The sequence below is a fragment of the Anguilla anguilla genome, chromosome 4, assembly GCF_013347855.1.
Source record: "Anguilla anguilla isolate fAngAng1 chromosome 4, fAngAng1.pri, whole genome shotgun sequence".
In the NCBI taxonomy this organism is placed as follows: Eukaryota; Metazoa; Chordata; class Actinopteri; order Anguilliformes; family Anguillidae; genus Anguilla; species Anguilla anguilla.
The window spans coordinates 4,962,292-4,984,883 of NC_049204.1; the positions used below are offsets into that span (position 1 = coordinate 4,962,292).

At 51.4% G+C, this 22,592-nt stretch overlaps 1 protein-coding gene across 2 annotated transcripts in view; it reads right to left on the reverse strand.

The window, feature by feature from the left end:
* wwtr1 (WW domain containing transcription regulator 1) overlaps window positions 1–22,592 on the reverse strand; it is a 48,132-nt gene that overhangs the window by 9,637 nt on the left and 15,903 nt on the right. The window contains exons 2-3 of one of the 2 annotated variants that reach the window (XM_035414830.1): window positions 9,599–9,732; window positions 5,402–5,515 (exon numbers count right to left, since the gene is read on the reverse strand). In XM_035414830.1, coding sequence (XP_035270721.1) covers window positions 5,402–5,515; window positions 9,599–9,732 — 248 coding nt within the window. The remainder of the gene's footprint in view (window positions 1–5,401; window positions 5,516–9,598; window positions 9,733–22,592) is intronic. The other variant, XM_035414831.1, reaches the window with a different exon arrangement.

Consider the following 22,592-nt stretch of genomic DNA (forward strand, 5'->3'; position numbering starts at 1 on the left):
CCCCCCCCCACCCCCGCTGCTCCAGGTGTGTCTTTCCACCCCCCTGACCTGTTTAGTTGCAGTTTAATATAGACGAGAGGAGTATTCAGTGGTTTTTCTAGTTCTGTGCCATCTCCAGTAAATGAACTTTACTTCTTCTTAAAGTACTGGAAGAGAGTCAAACACGTCATTTCTGACTGATAACAGCTGTTTTTCTTGTTGATGCTTTTTTTTTCCCTTTCCGCAAGATATTTCTGTAGAAAAGTTCACTAGTGATCTTATGAAGGAGATGGAAAAAAACTAATCTTAGTTTTTAGCAGCAGAAATAGTAATAATAATAATAATAATAAGTCACTTAATTCTCGTCATCTCGTGATCTTAAAGCTTTCCACAGAGAAAAGTCACACATCGCCAGAGGTGGAAAGAGAGAGAGAAAATGTTGTCTGAGGGATTTCAGGGGAACATTCTAGAACCATTCCACCTCCGTGCTCCATGCACAGGTAACCCCATGACCTTGGGTCTCAGGTGCAGCATGTGTTTGGGTCAGCGGGGGGGGGGGGGGGGGGGGGGGGGGGGGGGGGGGGTGAGGGGGGGGGGGGGGGCTCTGTTCCAGTGAGGTGCACAGTTATTATTTCATCACACAGATTACCGGCAGTCTAGCTGTGGGACTGTTCAGTCTGGGGCACTGGGGGAGTTTAAGGCTAACCCCCCCCCCCCCCCCACGCTTGGCCTACACTGCTGCTGTCACACAAGCAAGCCCAGTATGATGAAAAGCACATGTCTGTACAGCAAGGAGACAGGGCGCCAACCTCCCCCCACCCCACCCCATCCACACCCCCCCACCCCCGTTGACTTAGTCACAATACTTCATTTTTTTTGGGGGGGGGGGGGGGGCTGAGAGAGAGAGAACGAAGGAAGAAGCTGGGGATGAGTGCAATACAACAGAAACAGAGGACTGACAGGGAGGCACGGAGAGGATAAAAGTTTGTGTGTGTCTGTGTGAGAGAGAGTGTGTGTGTGTGTCTGTGTGAGAGAGAGTGTGTGTGTGTGTGTGTGTGAGAGAGAGCGTGTGTGTATGTGTCTGTGTGAGAGAGAGCGTGTGTGTGTGCGTATGTGTATCTGTGTGAGAGAGTGCATGTGTGTGTGAGAGGGAAAGAGAGAGTGTGTGTGTGTCTGTGTGAGAGAGTGTGTGTGTATGTGTGAGAGAGCGTGTGTGTATGTGTCTGTGTGAGAGAGTGTGTGTGTGTGCGTATGTGTGTCTGTGAGAGCGAGTGCATGTGTGTGTGAGAGGGAGAGAGAGCATGTGTGTGTGGGTCAGAGAGAGAGAGCGAGAGAGAGAGTGTGTGTCTGAGAGGGACAGAGAGAGTGTGTGTGTGTGTCTGTGTGAGAGAGAGAGTGTGTGTGTGTGTGTCTGTGAGAGAGAGCGTGTGTGTGTGAGAGGGAAAGAGAGAGTGTGTGTGTGTCTGTGTGAGAGACAGTGTATGTGTGTGTGTGGGTGAGAGACAGAGAGAGCATGTGTGTGTGTGCATGAGAGAGAGTGTGTATGTGTGTGTGTGGGTGAGAGACAGAGAGAGTGTGTATGTGTCTGTGTGAGAGAGTGCATGTGTGTGTGTGGGTGAGAGACAGAGAGAGTGTGTATGTGTCTGTGTGAGAGAGTGTATGTGTGTGTGTGGGTGAGAGACAGCGAGAGAGAGTCTGTATATGTGTGAGAGAAAGTGTGTGTGTGTGTGTGTGTGGGTGAGAGACAGTGAGAGAGAGAGTGTGTGTATGTGTGAGAGAGAGAGTGTGTGTGCGTGTGTGTGTGTGTGTGTGTGTGTGTGTGAGAGAGAGCGAGAGAGAGAGACTAAGCAACTCGGCCAACAAAGGTCTTCTTGTTCCCCTCATTACCCAGATTCAGTGTCAGTTACCCAACAGGGTCAGCAAAAGAGCAGAAAAAAAGACTTCAGTTAACAGAAACATTTCCAGTCCAGAAATCTGCAATACATTAAAATCCGGCTGTGTCCCCTTCCACACAAGGGCTACAGCTGAATACAGGGGCTGTGTGCATGAGTGTGTGTAGGCGTGCGCGTGTGTGTGTGTATGCGTGTGTATGTGTACATGCGTGTGTGTGCATGTGTGTATGCGTGTGTGCATGCCTGTATGCATGTGTGTGTGTGTGCGTGCATGTGTGTGTATACATGTGTGCGTACGTGTGTGCGTGCCTGTATGCATGTGTGTGTGTGTGCGTGTGTGTGTGTGTGTGTGTATGCATGTGTGTGTGTCTGTGTGTGTATGCATGTGTGTGTGTGCGTGCGTGCGTGTGTGTCTGTGTGTCTGTGTGTGTATGCATGTGTGTGTGTGCGTGCGTGTCTGTGTGTCTGTGTGTGTATGCATGTGTGTGTGTGTGTGCGTGTCTGTGTGTCTGTGTGTGTGTGTGTCTGTGTGTGTGTGTGTGTGTGCGTGCGTGTCTGTGTGTCTGTGTGTGTATGCATGTGTGTGTGTGCGTGCGTGTCTGTGTGTCTGTGTGTGTATGCATGTGTGTGTGTGCGTGCGTGTCTGTGTGTCTGTGTGTGTGTGTGTCTGTGTGTGTGTGTGTGTGTGCGTGCGTGTCTGTGTGTCTGTGTGTGTATGCATGTGTGTGTGTGCGTGCGTGTCTGTGTGTCTGTGTGTGTGTGTGTCTGTGTGTGTGTGTGTGTGTGCGTGCGTGTCTGTGTGTCTGTGTGTGTATGCATGTGTGTGTGTGCGTGCGTGTCTGCGTGTCTGTGTGTGATGCAGACGCAGGCTGGAGGGTGGAGGAGGATTCACTCCAAACGTGCGAGGGATTTGCGTAGTGTAATGGCTACAGAACCTGGGACTGCGGGTTTGTATCAAAGGCGGGGCACAGCCACTGAGCGCTCGAGCAAGGTGTTCACCCTCAATCGTTTTGCAGCTGTACAAACAAGGCAGTGTGTGGAAAAATGTAAACTGTACAAGCCGCTCTGGATAAGGGCATTCACCAAGCAAATAAATGATGCAAAATAACGTTTGTGCAGTGGACATGACAGCCTACTTAAATCCTCCTTAAAGATCCCTCTCTCTCCACACTGTTAATGAACGCGTTGTTTTGCCCAGGCAGCCGTTCCCCGTAGCACTGATGGATTGTGGGAGATAAGCAACCCTGCGGAGGGTACAGATAACCTGCAGATGCATTAATCTAGTGTAGGAGGACAGAGGTTCCCAAACAAGCCCCGCCTAATCTGCCTCTCTGCCCCCTTAATCAGGGCGGGGGGGTGGGGGGGGCTGTCAGGCCTCACACGATGAGGCCGGCCTTTGAGTGCCCAGCCCACAGCGGCTGATGGGAAGGGTCTGGCCTCCGGTCAGCTCCGTGTGTGTGTGTGTGTGTGAGAGTAACAAAACGGAGGCAAACTGGAGGTCACACTGACATCCTTACAATGCCGGTGGATATCATGTACCGCACTCGTACATATACAAACACACACACACACACACACACACACACACATCCATGCATGCACACACACATCCATACACACACACACATCCATACACACACACACACACACACACACACACTTGCATGCACATACACACACACACACACATCCATACACACACACACACATCCATACACACACACACACACACACACACCCATACACACACACACACATCCATACACACACACACACACACACACACATCCATACACACACACACACACACACACACACACACATCCATACACACACACACACACACACACATCCATACACACACACACACACACATCCATACACACACACACACACACACACATCCATACACACACATACACACACACACACACACACGTATGCACACACACGCACACACACACACACACACACACACGTAAGCACATACATACACACACACACACACACGTAAGCACATACATACACACACACACACACACACATCCATACACACACACACACATGTATGCACATACATACACATGCACACACACACACACACACACACGTAAGCACATACACACACATGCACACACACACACGTAAGCACATACACACACATGCACACACACACACACACACGTATGCACATACACACACATCCATACACACACACACGTAAGCACATACACACACATGCGCACACACACACACACACACACACACACACAGACAGCTGAAGGAATGCAGAAACGTATGCAGGCGATAAAACCAGACCATCGGCAGAGCCGGGAGGTCCAGTATTTCAGCACAAGAACAGCAGTCCAGACCCGGAGATCACTCCACGGGCTCTCCATTACGGCTCAAATTTCACACTGATCAAGCAAAGCATTCTGGGAGCAGCACAGCCAAGCTTGTCCCTGTCCGATTGGGCTCATTTGATTGGTGCGCATTCCGATTAGCAGGTAGGGGGAAGGAGGTTCTGAAAGAGCAGGTTGGGGTGTGGCAGCGTGGCGCAGGTTTGGAGGGGTTTTGGGTGGATTTAAGAAGGTGGGGGGGGGGGGGGGGGTAGGGGGTGACATTCCAGGATGAGAGGGGGAGAGTGGGTTTTGGGTGTGGGGGTGGGGCACAGCAGGTTTTGGGTATGGGGGCAGGGTGGGGCAGAGTGGGTTTTGGGGGTGAGGGCGGGGCAGGGCGGGGCAAAGCAGGTTTTGGGGGTGGGAGAGGGGCAGGGCAGAGCAGGTTTTGGGGGTGGGGGCAGGGCAGGGTACAGCAGGTTTTGGGGGTGGCGGCGGGGCAGGGCAGAGCAGGTTTTAGGGGTGGGGGCTGGGCAGGGCAGAGGAGGTTTTGGGGGTGGGGGCGGGGCAGGGCAGAGCAGGTTTTAAGGGTGGGGGCGGGGCAGGGCAGAGCAGGTTTTGGGGGTGGGGGCGGGGCAGGGTACATCAGGTTTTGGGGGTGGCGGCGGGGCAGGGCAGAGCAGGTTTTAGGGGTGGGGGTGGGGGCTGGGCAGGGCAGAGCAGGTTTTGGGGGTGGGGGCGGGGCAGGGCAGAGCAGGTTTTAGGGGTGGGGGCGGGGCCGGGCAGAGCAGGTTTTAGGGGTGGGGCAGGGCGGGTAGAGCAGGTGTTGGGGGCGGGGCAGGGCGGGGTAGAGCAGGTTTTGGGGGCGGGGGCGGGGCAGGGCAGAGCAGGTTTTAGGGGTGGGGGCGGGGCAGGGTATAGCAGGTTTTGGGGGTGGGGGCGGGGCAGGGCAGAGCAGGTTTTGGGGGTGGGGGCGGGGCAGGGCAGAGCAGGTTTTGGGGGTGGGGGCGGGGCAGAGCAGGTTTTAGGGGTGGGGTGGGGGCGGGGCAGGGCAGAGCAGGTTTTGGGGGTGGGGGCGGGGCAGGGCAGAGCAGGTTTTAGGGGTGGGGGCGGGGCAGGGCAGAGCAGGTTTTGGGGGTGGGGGTGAGGCCGGTCCGATCCAGGACTCCAGGGGGGCGTTTGGGTACTTACGCAGGTGGGGGTCTGAGCGCGGGTCGAGCCAGGACGTGCTCTGGGTTTTGTGGTCAATGAAGTAAGTTTCCCCCTGAGGTGTGACCGCCTGCTCCCAGCCCTCGGGCAGCTGGCCTGTTCAAGCAGCAACAGCACAACACCCGTCAACAACAACCAATGGGGCGCCGCGAAGCACCCAGCCCCGCCCCCGTTTCCACGGTGAAACGGGCTTCCAGTGTGCTCCTATTGGTCAGTTTAGCAACCTGAGTGGGGCCTGAGGGGGAGTGACGGATACTGCACTGAGTTCTGCACTGAAAAGTCTGTGCGAAGTTCACAGGTTGTCACCTAGCAACAGGTGCCGGTTCCCTACTGCAGTACCGCAAGAGAGGCTGAAAAACGATCATTAAAAATAGGGGTTTATGAAACAAGAGTTTTAAAAAAAAACCAAAACTGGCAGCGCTTAAAAAGCTCAGTGGGGAGTATAACCCCCCCTCAGCCAGAACAAAGGGGGGGGGGGACAATCCAGCAGGACAACAAAGACAGGTGGCATTCCATTCTACACCAGCACGGGACGCCAGCCAGCATTGTTCTACAGAGAGAGAGAGTGTGTGTGTGTGTGTGTGTGTGTGTGTGTGCGTGGGCGTGTGTGAGAGGTGAGTGAGTGTGTGTTTGTGTGTGAGTGTGTGTGTTTGTGTGAGTGTGTGTGCGTGCATGAGTGTATGGCGTGTGTGCATGCATATGTTTTTTTGTCTGCTTGTATGGGTGTTAACCCTCAACTTTAATCCCTTATATTGTTTTGCAAACGGACTGATAAATGGATTTTGTTACCCATACGAAAGCTATAAAACACTGACACGGAACAGATACGAAATGACAAAACTGAAGCCATCCCTGACATCACAAATAAATAAATAAGTAAGTAAAAAACTCAGTGTCCTCTGTAGACACGTTTAACTGTGGCGTCAAATAAATAAGCAAACTGCACGTATGCGGGCGTGCACTGCATCATACGGTCTACGTGCTTTCGTAAGAGTACGGTAAACGGAATGTACACATGCATCCATGTGCATATGACTCACAGAGAGTGTCTGGGACAGTCAGTTAGCTACGGGTCGGTGGTGCACTAATTGTTCGTTCAGGATGAGTAACTCCGTCCACATAAACACCTCAGCAGGACGAGACCTGCTGCCTACAATTCCCAGCATTCATCTCACCAGTAAGAGACCTGCTGCCTACAACTCCCAGCATTCTCTGCATACGGACTTCTGGATCGCACGGCTCCCCATTAAAGCCCCTGTGTTGGTCTTTTGGCCATTGCGATGTTCTTCATGGAAGGATTCAGCCTTCGAGGAGTTAGACTTTATTAAGCTTACAACATATGTTGGGTGGCTAAACCTGTTAGGGCTCTATTCTAGTGTGTGGATGAACCCCACGGTCAGGTATCTGTGAAGGCTCTGTTCCAGTGTGTGGATGGGCCCCACTGTCAGGTATCTGTTAACGCTCTGTTCCAGTGTGTGGATGGGCCCCACAGTCAGGTATCTGTGAAGACTCTGTTCCAGTGTGTGGATGGGCCCCACTGTCAGGTATCTGTTAACGCTCTGTTCCAGTGTGTGGATGGGCCCCACTGTCAGGTACTTGTGAAGGCTCTGTTCCAGTGTGTGGATGGGCCCCACAGTCAGGTATCTGTTAACGCTCTGTTCCAGTGTGAGGATGGGCCCCACGGTCTGGTATCGAATCCGTACTGTGGCAGTGCCGACAGAACGACAGCCCCATGGGGTGACAGACGACTGGCGCTAGTGTCACCCAGGAATGAGGGTGGCGTGATCGAGCTTTTCCAAAAAACTTCTTTTTTTTTTTTAAAAGGAAAACAGTGCAGACACACCAAAATTTTCCATTCCGTCACAAAAGTTAAACAAAAGAAGCTTAACGAGGAACATTTGGTCCTAATTTACTGTACCGACAGGGGATAAACGGTCTGAGCGTGTGCCACTACGCTGTAATTCACCGAGCTTCCCAGCACAAAAAGAAAAAAAAAAATAAATAAATGAATAAATCCACAAAAACAGCGCTGTGAGGAGACTCAGCTCACAGGTTTGCACTTCTAAGGACGCCAGAGAACTTTCACCTCCTCAGAAGTCCAGTCAGTCACAGAAAGCCCCCTTAAATGACCCCTGGGCGGGAAACGTCCAGCTCATGCCTACGATACTATACCTTTTTATGAAGAGACGGTTTTGCGAGAAATACAATGCCTCTCATCAGATCTGACGTGAATGGATGTTGTTTTTACCATTGGCAAAAAGTACTGAAGTACTCTTAAGATTATGAGCAGCCTGGTCAGGCTCATAGTGCTGTAAGGTTATGAGCAGCCTGGTCAGGCTCATAGTGCTGTAGGGTTATGAGCAGCCTGGTCAGGCTCATAGTGCTGTAGGCTTATGAGCGGCCTGGTCAGGCTCATAGTGCTGTAAGGTTATGAGTGGCCTGGTCTGGCTCATAGTGCTGTAAGGTTATGAGCGGCCTGGTCAGGCTCATAGTGCTGTAGGGTTATGAGCGGCCTGGTCAGGCTCATAGTGCTGTAAGGTTATGAGCGGCCTGGTCAGGCTCATAGTGCTGTAGGGTTATGAGAGCAGCCTGGTCAGGCTCATAGTGCTGTAAGGTTATGAGCGGCCTGGTCAGGCTCATAGTGCAGTAAGGTTATGAGCAGCCTGGTCAGGCTCATAGTGCTGTAAGGTTATGAGCGGCCTGGTCAGGCTCATAGTGCTGTAAGGTTATGAGCAGCCTGGTCAGGCTCATAGTGCTGTAAGGTTATGAGCGGCCTGGTCAGGCTCATAGTGCTGTAGGGTTATGAGCAGCCTGGTCAGGCTCATAGTGCTGTCGGGTTATGAGCAGCCTGGTCAGGCTCATAGGGATGTAAGGTTATGAGCAGCCTGGTCAGGCTCATAGTGCTGTAGGGTTATGAGCAGCCTGGTCAGGCTCATAGTGCTGTAAGGTTATGAGCGGCCTGGTCAGGCTCATAGTGCTGTAGGGTTATGAGCGGCCTGGTCAGGCTCATAGTGCTGTAAGGTTATGAGCGGCCTGGTCAGGCTCATAGTGCTGTAAGGTTGTGAGCAGCCTGGTCAGGCTCATAGGGATGTAAGGTTATGAGCAGCCTGGTCAGGCTCATAGTGCTGTAGGGTTGTGAGCAGCCTGGTCAGGCTCATAGTGCTGTAAGGTTATGAGCAGCCTGGTCAGGCTCATGGCGCTGTAAGGTTACGAACAGCCTGGTCAGGCTCATAGTGCTGTAAGGTTATGAGTGGCCTGGTCAGGCTCATAGTGCTGTAAGGTTATGAGCGGCCTGGTCAGGCTCATAGTGCTGTAAGGTAATGAGTAGCCTAGTCAAGCTCATAGTGCTGTAAGGTTATGAGCAGCCTGGTCAGGTTGCTATGTAAAAGTTGTGTAAGTCGCTCTGGATAAGAGCGTCTGCTAAATGCCTGTAATGTAATGTAATGTAATGTTCATAGTGCTGTAGGGTTATGAGCAGCCTGGTCAGGCTCATAGTGCTGTAAGGTTATGAGAGCAGCCTGGTCTGGCTCATAGTGCTGTAAGGTTATGAGCAGCCTGGTCAGGCTCATAGTGCTGTAGGGTTATGAGCAGCCTGGTCAGGCTCATAGTACTGTAAGGTTATGAGCAGCCTGGTCAGACTCATAGTGCTGTAAGGTTATGAGCGGCCTGGTCAGGCTCATAGTGCTGTAAGGTTATGAGTGGCCTGGTCAGGCTCATAGTGCTGTAAGGTTATGAGTAGCCTAGTCAAGCTCATAGTGCTGTAAGGTTATGAGCAGCCTGGTCAGGTTGCTATGTAAAAGTTGTGTAAGTCGCTCTGGATAAGAGCGTCTGCTAAATGCCTGTAATGTAATGTAATGTAATGTTCATAGTGCTGTAAGGTTATGAGCAGCCTGGTCAGGCTCATAGTGCTGTAGGGTTATGAGCAGCCTGGTCAGGCTCATAGTGCTGTAAGGTTATGAGCGGCCTGGTCAGGCTCATAGTGCTGTAAGGTTATGAGCGGCCTGGTCAGGCTCATAGTGCTGTAAGGTTATGAGCGGCCTGGTCAGGCTCATAGTGCTGTAAGGTTATGAGCGGCCTGGTCAGGCTCATAGTGCTGTAAGGTTATGAGCGGCCTGGTCAGGCTCATGGTGCTGTAGGGTTATGGGGTTGATGAGTGAGGTTTTGGGGGGAGGTACTCACCGAGATTGGGCTGTGACAGAGCCATGGACCGCTGCTGAACGGCGGTCGGGGCTGCAGGACCGTGGAGGCTGTGTATCTGCTTCATGGCCAAGGTCTTGCGGGGGTCCTGCCAGGTGGTGATCTTCTCGACATGGCTGCAAAGGGCAAACAGAGGAAAAGAACTCAGCAGAGCCCATAATATCGCCACCCTCCATTCTCTCCTCTCTGTGTTGCCAATCACAGTGCTCCATTCTGTGTGTGCCACCAATCACAGCTCTCCGTTCTGTCAGTGCTACCAATCACAGCGCTTCATTCTGTCTGTGCTACCATTGACAGCTCTCCATTCAGACAGTGCTACCAATCACCGTGCTCCATTCTGTCTGTGCTACCAATCACAGCTCTCCATTCTGATGATACTACCAATCACCATGCTCCATTCTGTCTGTGCTACCAATCACAGCTCTCCATTCTGTCTGTACTCTCAATCACATTTATCTTTTGCACAGCAGGACTGTACTTCCCATCACACAGACCAAGCAAAGCAAAGCTTATCACCAGGGCTGCTGGGAATTGTAGGCAGTGACCTTTCACTAATGAGTTGTTTTTGTGAACTTACCCTAGTGGGTACATGGGTACAGTGGGTACGTGGGTACAGCACCCCTAATTCCAAATCTAAGAAGTTTTTTCCCAGTTTTTTTTAGTAAAGTACTGTGTGAAACTTGATATGGTGCACTCAGTCTTTAAACCATTTTATTCCATTAGAAAGAGACGGAATGAAAGAACAGGCCAACACAGAAGGGCGTAGTCCACACAGCGCAGACACCAGGACCTGGACACCAGTCCAGAACCATCGGGGGCGGGGCTACGACCCTGCCTGGGTTACTCTCATCTGCTGTGGTCGCAGAGGGATGATGTCATCGATCGCTGATCACACCCCACCCTTCCCACCCTCCCTCCTGTGGAGATGACAGTTGTGACCCCTCCATGCTGGGAAGACGGTGGTTTGAAGTTAAGGGGGGGGGGCAGTGGAGGTTCAGCGATTGATGACATCATCCCCATGTGACCGCAGTAGATGGATGGGATGGGGGGGGGGGGGCAGCTGCCAGAAGACACAGAGTAAACACAAACTCCTCCACCACTTCCCTCCTGTCCTCCTCCACCCCTTTCCCCCTGTCCTCCCCTCCATTCCTCCGCCACTTCCCTCCTGTCCTGTCGTCCTCTCTCCCTCCTTCCCACTTATCTCCCGAGCTCCGCCCCGTAAAACCTGTTACGGAAAAGCTCCGGATCATTCCGTGGGGTTCCATCAGGTCTCTCCGAAAAAACCCGTCGTCACGGAGACGCGGTTGGGACGACGCCTCGCAGACGTCCTGAGCTGATGAACTCCACCCCCTCTCCCCCCACCTCCGCCCCCGCTTCCCACCCCCGGACGAACAGGAAGTGCTCACAACAAGGCGCTCCGAACCAACCGGCTCTACCGGAACGAGGCGGGAAACGACGGCGAGATGTCACCGCGACAACGGTATCTGCTCCATCTCACCCGTGACTCTTACGCCCTCTGACAGACGCCCCAGGGGATCAACTCACCTGTTCACACCTGGGGTTTCCTGCTCGTGACACCTGTGTTTACTGTGTGGCTATGATGCTATCCAGCTCAGTTCAGAGAGTAAAAAAAAAAAGCGCTTGATTTTTTTGTGCTTGTGACACACACCCAAGTGACACGTGCACATTTACGGCCTGAAGACAATCAATATTTCACAATCGATTGTAAATTAAACGGTAATTTTCGGTTACCCTTCCCTCCACAGCCCCGGTTTCAGTGGTTAACTGACGAATCGAAGCTGAGCGGTTTCCACCCAGCACACACCGCACATCTCGTATGACGAGGGGGGGGGGGAGTGCAGGAATGCGGTCGCTGGGGGTTCAAATCTCAGGCCTTCAGACAGCCTTTTGGGTGCCGTAGGATTTCACTTCAGGCAAAAAAAAAAAAAAAAAAAAGCACAACTGTAACCCTAATCCACCATTTTAATACTAATCCCGCTGAGCTCCAGAACAAACAGCCGATTATGAGACCTGCTCAGCCACCTAAAACACAGGGGACAATGAGAAACGTTCTCATTCGGCGACACGTTCGCCTCCCAGATCGGCGTTTCACAGATAAGGTTCCACGCAACCTGGAGGGTCAAAGGTCAGTTTGCCATCTCGAATTGAAAGCAGGATAAATGTTTATGGTGCCATAATTCCTTGCGTTATGTAAACAGAATTAACTGCTTTTTTCATAGCAGTCATTTCTAGTATTCCTTATGTGCTTTTCATGTAAGGTATCATACGTTTAAGACTATTGTGGTGTCCTGTAGAAATCTGGCCCCATGGAAAGCTTATCTGAGGGACAGTTATCCAGTATAGAAATGACCCTCTCCCCACCAAAAGAATTATAAAATGTGCAACATTCTACGACCATGTAAAATATTTCTCATTGGTAAATGTACAGTATGTATGTGAATGCACGGTCATGTACACAAGCATGGCATTTCCTAGAGCACAGAAACAAGGGTCCTTGAATTGTGACAGGAAAATGCCCAGCAGTCATTTACTTATTTTTAATATGAGGTCAATTTGCCGTGGCAACGGAAAATAACCCTTGTGTTGTAATCTAGGCCTTGTGGGATTGGGGTCAATGTTCCCTAGCATGCTATAGTGACCCCACGTATAGCAATCGAGGTTTTAGAGATTGTATTTTGAGATTCTTTTGTATACAACAGAAATTTGTTTATACTATATTAAATTATGAAATATTATTTTATCGGTGGGGCCCCTTACAATAGAGAAACGACCCTTCGCTTCTCCATGGTGGTTTACTTCTCCATCTCACGACGGCAACATTTAGAATGGGGAGACCACTGGATGCTGACTTTGGGCCGTGTAAAAGGACCGTTTAAATTGCCTGGTCCAATTCATTTAGCCGCTGGGACGGCCGGCGGCCTGACCGATCCTCTTTCACGCGTCTGCGGACTCAACGTGACGCACGGACACCCCCCCGACCCCCCCCCACCCCCCCCCCCCCCCCCCCCCCCCCCCCCCGCCCCGCGCGAGACACGTTTCTCTGGCTGTACGGAGCAGCCTGTTTGTATACAAACGCGCTCACAAAAAAAAAAAAAAAAAAAGGAAAGGAATCAGCACAACACACACACATCAGGCGTGCGTGAGTCACCGCACACACAAAGGCCCTGCACACGCAGCGTGACTCACGCCAGGGCCTATTCACCGCGCTCTGAGGAGGAGATTAGCCACTTCCTGTGCTCTCCGAGCGGGCCCCGTCAGGGCAGGAAACCGGTTTGGGGCTTCGGTCTGCGGCCATAAGCTAATTGAGCCTCGATATTGCACAACGTACCGTAACAGCGGAATGAGACCTAATGAGAAGTAGGTCTTTTTTCGCTCATTAAAAAACATGGGTAGTTCTTTTTTTATAGTGTGTTTTAGTGCGGTTTGCTTTGTTAACATAAAAAATATATTGATAAACGTGTGTGTGTGCGTATGTGTGTGTGAGTGTGTATGCGTGTGTATGTGTCAACATATAGAAACATAAAATATAACTTTCAGTTTCATTTATCAGAAAACTTGTTACGCAATCGGGAGAGGCCAATCCAACTGAAACAACCTGTCAGTCAAAGCGAAAGGCCCCTCCCCCACAGTGCCAGCCCCAGCCAATCGAACAGAAGCGGAAGCAGAGCTCAAACGGGCCGAGAGGCAGTACCGCCAAGACCTGTATAGCTTGACTGAAGACAGCACCTTTGGGAGGCTCCTGTTGTGTGAAAGATGTGCTGGGGGGGGTGTCTGATTTATGCCACAGAGATGCAGCCCAGCAGTGTTAGCGGGTGTGTGTGCGCGCGGGGTGGGGGGGTCTGGAGATTTATGAGGGCCTACTGGCAAGAGGCTGACTCTGGGGGTCAGAGGCCTGGAAATCTCAACCTCCAGCCCGGACAGGTGTCCAGCACCTGGGGGACTTGCCCCAAATTGAGCCCCAGGCTTTACTCAAATTCCCCAGACCTCAGCTTGGAGGCATTTCTACTATGTTTTGTTTGTCTGTTTGTTTGATTTCATCTGAACAAACCTAATAAAATACCACAGCAAAAGGAAAAAATAAGGTTAAACTGAGGTGTCCTTCTTTAATGTTTACATAGAGACCCCCCCCCCCCCAACTGATATCTCTTTCCCGCCATGTTGGTCCTATAGTCCTCCCGGGGTGGGGGTGGGGACGGGGGGGGTGGGGGGAGGGGGGTGTGCTGTTTACAGAGGAAACGCTAAGGAACAATGGCTGGGTGCATTTGGGATGAGGGAACTGGCAGGCCCGCCCCCCTCCCCAATCCACTCCAAACACAGCAAGATGGACCACAGAAAACTTCCTGTTGGAGAGCTACAGTGGTAAAGAACACTACTCTCCATGAGGGGAGAACTTCCTGTTACAGTACTACAGTGGTGAAGAACACTACTCTCCATGTGGGGAGATCTTCCTGTTACAGTACTACAGTGGTGAAGAACACTACTCTCCATGTGGGGAGATCTTCCTGTTACAGTACTACAGTGGTGAAGAACACTACCCTCCATGAGGGGAGAACTTCCTGTTGCAGTACTACAGTGGTGAAGAACACTACTCTCCATGAGGGGAGAACTACGACAGAGCTACTACTAGTTCCTGCAGGACCAGCACGCACTTAAACAGGCAAAGCACCTGTCTGACGGATTTTCCCAGGAGCAGCAAAAGGAAACCAGAAGAGCACCTTCCAAACGCCTGAACACAAAGTGGCCTACCGAGCTGCTGCTTCTCGGTTCAGCAGCCACTCGAGATGATGTCGATCGCACGAACACCGTGCTTTAAAAATTACCAGTTTCGGGCAGACAAACATGAAGAAGCCGCACTGGTAACAGTGTTGCGCAGAGGAACATCTGTGGATCCGGGGTTTGGGGCAGGGGTGCAGGGTCTTGCGTTTTTGTTTCCGAGTGGGCCCAATAATCCCAAGAATGTGGGACGGGCCGCCAAAAATAAAACTGGCCGCGCAGATACCGTGGGAGGGCGGGGACGAGGGGGCAGCTGGGCCGGCGGTCCGGGACCGATCCCAGCATATCCACACGTGTCCCGACACATCCCACAAACGCCATTCGCTCACCCACAAACTTCCGCACGCGTCCCAACACTTCCCAGCATGCCTTGCGCTGACCCAAAAATATCCACGTTCAGCCAAATGCATCCCAGCATGCATTGCACTGACCCAAAATCATCCAGCTTCAGCCAAATGCATCCCAGCATGCCTTGCACTGATGCAAAAACTAACCTCACCAGACTGAATCTTAGCTCCCCTCCCAACCCCCAAGCACACTGCAAACAAGTGTCACAACAAGTGTTTTAGTCTTGTAATGGCATTGTCTTATTCAGCCAAAAAAAAGAACAGAAATAAGATTTTAAGTCTGAATATAAGACTAACATGCTTCTTCAGATTGATTTTTTTTGGTTTTTCCTGCATACTGGCTAGTGAGACATTTTGGTGATTGTTATTTTATTGGTAGGATTACTTGGTAGTGTTACTGTACGTATTTAAGATTGAGTGGTGGTGGTTCTGGATTGGCATAGTTGCCCTGCATGAGCAGCAGGCACAGAGGATGAGGTCTGCGTATTGTTATTAGCCTGGTCTATCGTCACTGTTGCACACAGAACTCCTGATGTTCTCCAGCATTGCAGGTCACTCAGGATAAGCACCCGCTAAGCTAATGTACAGCATATCTATGGTCACATTTCTATGGTCCCTTGAATGCTGATAATGTGATACAGCACCAGTGGCAGATGGGCGCCGTGCCAGATGCATGCTGGGGCAGTAAGGAATTTTCGACCCCGCCTGCGCCCCCAGATCGGTGTTCTATGGGGCGGAGCCGTCTGAGCGCACTGTCCCGTCGACAGCTATAGGACCCCCCCTCACCCCCCCCCACCCCCCATAACAACCTCCAGAGCCCTGCCTTGCCTTTAATTACACGGCATGGAGACACTTAAGACAACTACTCAAGGAGCACCTCCCGTGCACCCCTCCCCTCTCCCCCAAAGCCCCCCCCCCCCCTTGCTTCGCCTTTCATATGCGCTCTGGGTCCCACTCAGGAAAACTCCGGGAATGCGAGTCCGTCGGTAGCCATGGCGATGTCAACAAGACATCAAGACAGAGCTGGATATCCCCCCTTCGCGCTCTTCTAAAGACGAGGTAACCAGGGGCGATGCCTGGTGTACGTGTCTGTTTTGGAGCCCGAGAGCGATGTGCAGTGGGGTTTCCTCTTTCGCCGGAGGGCCAGCCTTCTGATTGGAGGGCTCGCGTCCGTAAGATAAAGAAACTTCCAGGGAAGCGGTGACTGAGGTAGGTGGAGAAAAACAGGAAGAAAGCAGCCATTTTCCCCGTTTATAAAAAACAGCACCTGGAATCATCTGAGTTACGCAGAACGTATGGTCTCCACTGGGACAGGGCTGTATTTTTCGGTCAAAGGTCCTTCATAACTGAACTGGAAAAAGTTAACTTCCATAAAATTACTCTCCAAAAATACGCACAATGGTAAATGCATTGACTAGTATGTTGACTTTTTCCAGTACTGTCTGACAAAGGTGGAAACACCAGCACAGGAGGTCTGGCCATTTTATCTGGTCTGACCCAGGAACACTAGCACTGTTTTGATTGGTGGAGGTGGTCACATGTCCATAGGGTGCCCTCACACATTCTGAGTATGAGCTGCTGAAACCCAACAGCTTCTGATGTATCCTGGGAAATCACCAGAAGTAGAGCGCGGGGCTACTGTCCTAGCCTCCCCTCAGGAATCTGTGGATTCGTGGTGATGGTGTATGAGGCATTTCCTGCACGCAGTTAGGGTTTAACGGATTCCAAAGCAGCTGTGTTCTGTGGACCGACCCGACCAGACCAGACCCAACCCGGACCCAACCCAATCCGGGACACTACAGTGCTGGCATGCGAGTGGAACGTCATCGGCCCGCTGCTGCTCGACTCTGCTAATTAAGAGCAGGGATGAGAGAGAGAGAGGGAGAGAGAGAGAGAGAGAGTCTTAGCTACTTCCTCTTCTCTTCTTTGTGTGTCATGACCATACCGCAGGTTTTGGGCAGGGCTGGTCCTCTGAGGGAATCTATTTTACTACATCGCGCTGCATCCAAGTGCCCCGCCCACGGACAGCCAGGAGTCACGCCGTTACCGCGGCTACGCACGCAGGGGCCAGCAGCTGGAAGATCCGGAGCCAGAGGCGCTCGACTCCGTTAGCGGGGGGGGGCGGGGGGGGGGGGGGGGGGGGGGGCGGGGGGGGCGGGGGGGAGCCCCGACGCTGGGCTGGGGTACGCGGCATCAGGACAGTCAGCTGGACCTCGCGAAGCCCAGGGGAACGGCTCCAAAGTTCGTTAGGCCTCCATTCCGCGCCCATCCAGTTCCCGTCAGGAAATGGACTGAAATTAAATTTGCTGGGGAAAAAATAATAATACATCCCCGTAGCAAATTATGTGTATTTATCACCTATTTCATCCATTTGACTTTTACACTACATTACATTACATTTATTTGGCAGACGCTTTTATCCAAAGCGATGTACAAGAAGTGCATTTCACGGTCACGGACAACTTCTGTGCGATTTCTGTGCGAGTTAAAATGGAACGGGCGCCCAACTCTAAACGATACGGTGCTTAAGGTAACTTGCGTGAGCCGTGCGACCAGTCAGCCTCTCTGCAGGGAGTGTACTGCACTGGTTAGAGGCTCATAAATCAGAGGTTGCAGGTTTAACTCCCAACTGGGGGCACTGTTGCTGTGCCCATGGAGCAAGGTACGAGGGCTGAAATACTTCAGTAACGCGTCCTGCTGTGTGGACAGATTGCGTGTAAAAATGTAATCTACAATTTTCTCTCGACAAGAACATTCACCAAATGCCTAAATTTTAATGTAAGCACCCCTGATAGGGCATTACCCCAACCCCCCCCCCCCCCCACCTTCCCAAGAAAAGCAGACAGGAACAGGAACAAGGTCATTTCAACCTCAGATCAAAAATAACAACCAAGATAAAAATGAGACCGTACACACACTGCACTGGTCAGTCATGCTTTTCATTTGCAATCAATCCCAAAAATATTTTTAGAAATAAGTTTGCCGGGGGGGGGGGGGGTGTGGTAGGGGTTGAATAAGTCCCACGCAGGTCGGACTTCAGCTGTTGCAAAGCACTATGGGTGGCTCCTCCGGTTACCCGCCAGGACAAACGGCGGGAGAAAAGCGAGCCGGCACTTGCCAGCAGCTGTCCCGCGGACAAGCTAACTTTAGCCCTGGCACACGGGCCGGACCGGCCTCCTTTATCCTCCAGGGAGTTTGAGGGCTGCCCCGGGAGGGGGGGGTTGTATCAGCATGTGGCCACAGGCACAGGCCCAGGCCCTGCTTCCCCCCACCCCCCCCCACCCGGCTCCCCAGGCCTCAGTCCACCCACTCAACCACCAACAGAGAATCTCACTCGGACCTTCACGGGCCGGCCCAATACTGGGGGGGGCATATTTCAGCTCTGAGAAAAAGCCTTTTTTTTTAAAAATTCCATTTCATTTCATTTTTTGCAAGCTGTCAAACATCTATACCACTGTGGAAAAGTTCACTCGAGCTACTTGACCTACTTGACGGGGAAAATGAGTGTTTGTAAACACCCCTCGGGTGTTACTTCAAACCCTGCGGTGTGGAATCTTCCACAGGCTGGGAAGTTGACAGCGAGAGGGGGGGGGGGGGGGGTGTTTTAGCTCCGCCTCTTTCACTCCTCTGCGTGTCTGAACAATGTCACAGGAATGTAAGCCCTAAGCATCGAGGCCTGCCCCCCCCCCCCCCCCCCCCCCCGAAACAGACCTCAGTGTTCCCCGCACACATTAAAATTAAATTGCAAAAAAAAATCACTTTGACCTTCAGCGCGAGGGTTTGTTCGCGTGGCCATTTTGAAAAACGTGTCACAGAAACAACGGCATCGTTCAGCCATACGCGATTAGGCTGATCTAATGCGGCCGAACTGACTCTGAGCCCGGGGGGGGTTAGAGAGCCCGGCCCGGCCCGGCCCGGTCCCCCCCTCTGCCGAAACGCTGACCGGCCTGGACACCCCACAGAGAGAGAGAGAGAGGACAAGGTCCTGCGCCAACTCACCTGTAAATGCACCATGTGCTATTCAGGAGAGAGGGATGAAAAGAGAGGAAGAGTGAACATTAGAATGAGAGAGAGAGAGAGAGAGAGAGAGAGTGAGAAAGAGAGAGAGAGGGAAGGGTTTCTTGCTGCAGATAAAAAGCAGGATTATTAATGTACCGTATGTGTACCATAGACACACATTTACATTTATTTACACATTGGAACCCTAAACATATTTCTCATATTGGGGGGGGCTAGGGGAAAAGAGAGGGTGAGAATGAGAGTGAGAGACAGACAGACAAACAGGCACATGGACAGAAAGCTGCAGGAGCTTTAATCTAATCTAATGGGAGATTAATTGCCTGGGTTATCTAATCTCAGCGCAGACTAAAGAGTTTCTCACGACGGGGAGCTGGGAGCCAAACTCGTGTGCAAACGCTGCAGTTCCAGGGCCGCACGTGCACCCCCCAGCCCCCGGGCCCCCCCCCGGGCCCCCCGGCCCCCGCCCCCCACCCCCCAAAAACCAGAGAGGAGGTCCGGTGGCTGGCACGAGACTGGACCCAAAGGGCCATTTCTCATAACCTCAAGATTCCAGGTCAGTACGTTGATTAGCTTGACAATACAAGGGACGTCACACCTGTGCGTGCAGCAGCAGGGTGGACTTTAGGGGGGGGGGGGGGGGGGCAGTGATGGGCATGGGGGACAGGGGGCTAAAGACAAAACAAGAATGCAATAGTGCTGCAGGGGGGCCAAGGACTGCAGCCGCATTTTCTATGTAGCCATGACGACGGAGCATTAGCTGTCACACATTCCTGGTTGGGACGTTAACTTAAGAGAGCGAAGTCAAAAAAAAAAAAAAAAAAAGAAAGAAAGAGAGCGAGAGAGAGAGAGAGAGAGAGAGAAAAGGCGAGAGTCCAGAGGAGTTAAAGTTTAACTGCGATTATCGGGGGGGTGGGGGGGGGGGGGGGGAACTGTACCGGGACAACGCTCGCTCTTAAAACAGCAAAAACATTTGATAATCCTCCAGTAACACGCAGCAGAGGGCAAGCAGGTCAGATATGTTCAGAGAGTGGGGCACTTAAAGAGCAGGACACAGGGTTGTCTCTAACCTGCTCAGGGTAGGCATAAAAACAACACCTATCAACGCAGGGCTGTCCCTTCACTGTCCAGCAATATTTTAATTATTCTAGACAGGAGCTCATGTAAAAAAAATAAAAATAAAAAATAAAAAGATTACAAAACCAGAATAATCTCCCCCAGACCCACCACCCCCTCTCCCCCCCCATCGCCCGGGGGCCCCCCAGCCCAGAAAACGCACTGGCCTGCCCCGGGGTAGCTCAGCGGAATCCAGGCCTTCTGCCGGAAGGCCCGCCAGACGTTCCCCGTTTGCCCAGGGTTTCGGAAAAACGCTTTTCCCCCCGCCGTGGAAAATGTGCTTTGGCAGAGCGGACGGATGGAGGGAGGGAGAGGGAGAGGAGGGAGAGAGCTGTGCCCATCCCGGACCGGGGGGCTTGTGTCTGCTGGCTGCTCTGTGACCCTACCCCCCCCCCCCCCCACACCATCGGCCCCAGAGAGGGACTGGAACCCGACACAGGCCCTGGGTACGATGGGGGGCGGTGGCAGTGTAGTATTTACTGTCAGAGAACCAGCTGGAGAGAGGTTAGCAGGTTCAAATTCTAGGTGGGAACACTGCTGTTGTCCCACAGAGCAATGGGCATAAACTGAATTTATTTTAAAAAAAATATCCAGTAATATGCATCAACAACATGCTAATGCACAAACCAAAAAAACAACAAAGACAGCAGTTGTAGACGGTAGTAATTAGACCAGTAGTAACCAACCCTGTTCCTGGAGATCCATCATCCTGGAGGTTTTCATTTCAACCCAAATTTAGCACACCTGATTCTACTAATTAGCAGTGCAACTAGACCTCTAGCTGTTGAATGAGGTGTGCTTTGTTTGGTTTGGAGTGAAAACCCACAGGACGGTAGATCTCCAGGAACAGGGCTGGGCAGCCTTGCTCTAGCTGTTGAAGGACGTGTGTTTTGTTAGGGTTGGAGTGAAAACCTACAGGATGGTAGATCTCCAGGAACAGGGCTGGGCAGCCTTGCTCTAGCCGTTGAAGGACGTGTATTTTGTTAGGGTTGGAGTGAAAACCTACAGGATGGTAGATCTCCAGGAACAGCACTATGTTAGACACTCTGGAAAAGAGCATCTGGTGAATGCCTACACGTAAATGCTAAACGATGCAAGATAAATCAGCCTCCAAGTTCCAGGGATGAGCTCCGGCCAATAAATCAACAGTGAGTCACTTCTTGTGACCAATCAGGATTCTGTGTGGGGGGAGGTAAGAGGAGCAAGGTGCTTAACCCCAGTGGTTCACGGTAAATATCCAGCTGTACAAACAGACTGTATGTGAGAGAATATAAGCTGTGTACCTTTATAAGAGTATCTTCTAACCGCCTAACATGCAAATCAATGTACAATTACAGGCAATATACCACTGTACCACATCATATACCAGTGTACACAATCATATACCACTGTACACAATCATATACCACTGTACACTATCGTATACCACTGTACACTATCCTATACCAGTGTATACCATCATATACCAGTGTACACTATCATATACCAGTGTACACAATTATATACCAGTGTATACCATCATATACCACTGTACACTATCATATACCAGTGTACACCATCATATACCACTGTACACTATCATATACCAGTGTACACTATCACATACCAGTGAATACCATCATATACCAGTGAATACCATCATATACCACTGTACATTATCATATACCACTGTACACTATCATAGACCAGTGTACACTATCATAGACCAGTGTACATTATCATATACCACTGTACATTATCATATACCAGTGTATACCATCATATACCACTGTACATTATCATATACCAGTGTATACCACCATATACCACTGAACATTATCATATACCAGTGTACACAATCGTATACCACAGTACACTATCATATACCAGTGTACACAATCGTATACCACTGTACACTATCACATATACCAGTGTACACTATCACATACCAGTGTATACCATCATATACCAGTGCACACCATCATATACCAGTATAAAATCAGATGGAAATGAGCTTAACGTCCTGCTCACTGTGACCCCGTCCTGCATGGGAAAGGGGAGCGGAGCGCACCCCGCTGTACGGGACGGCGCTCCGTCTCACGCCCGCTGCATTCCGGATATTTCGGTTTCAACGGGGCGGAGCCCGGCTGAGCGTTAGCCTCCGGGCTCCATTCTGTCTGTTATAGCCGTTAGCGACAGTTGCCCTGTCCAGAGGCTACGGCTCTCCATTGAGCTTTTTCAAAAAAGAAACAACCGTCTTTGAGGATAGTCCTCAAACTGGCTCTGCGTGTCGTTAGTCATAAACGACACTCAATTCACCGCCCAAACTGTCCTCTCCGCCCTCCCAACACGGGCCTGCCTCAGCGCAAGGCTTGCCTGTTATGGAAGCCGTCAAGAGTGACAGTCAGGTGCATCCTGGGAACACTGTGAAGAGTATGCGTTTTTTTTCTGAATTTTATGTCACTGTTCTAGAACTCCACTGCGTGCAGTAACCAGTAGGGATTGTTACATCAGCATTAGAATGTTCAGTCAAGAATATTCTAATTGCATATTTGTGACCTCACACCTTAAAGGGATGAGTTGCTGTTCCATGGGAATGGGGAGGGGGCGGTTGCATGCCCTATAGTCTGGTATGGAAACCTGTGGCCAAGTAGGCGCACAGGGAAGCACGTGATTGGCTGAGTTGTCATCTGGGGAGGGAGGAGCTTTAGTCAGTGGCAGCG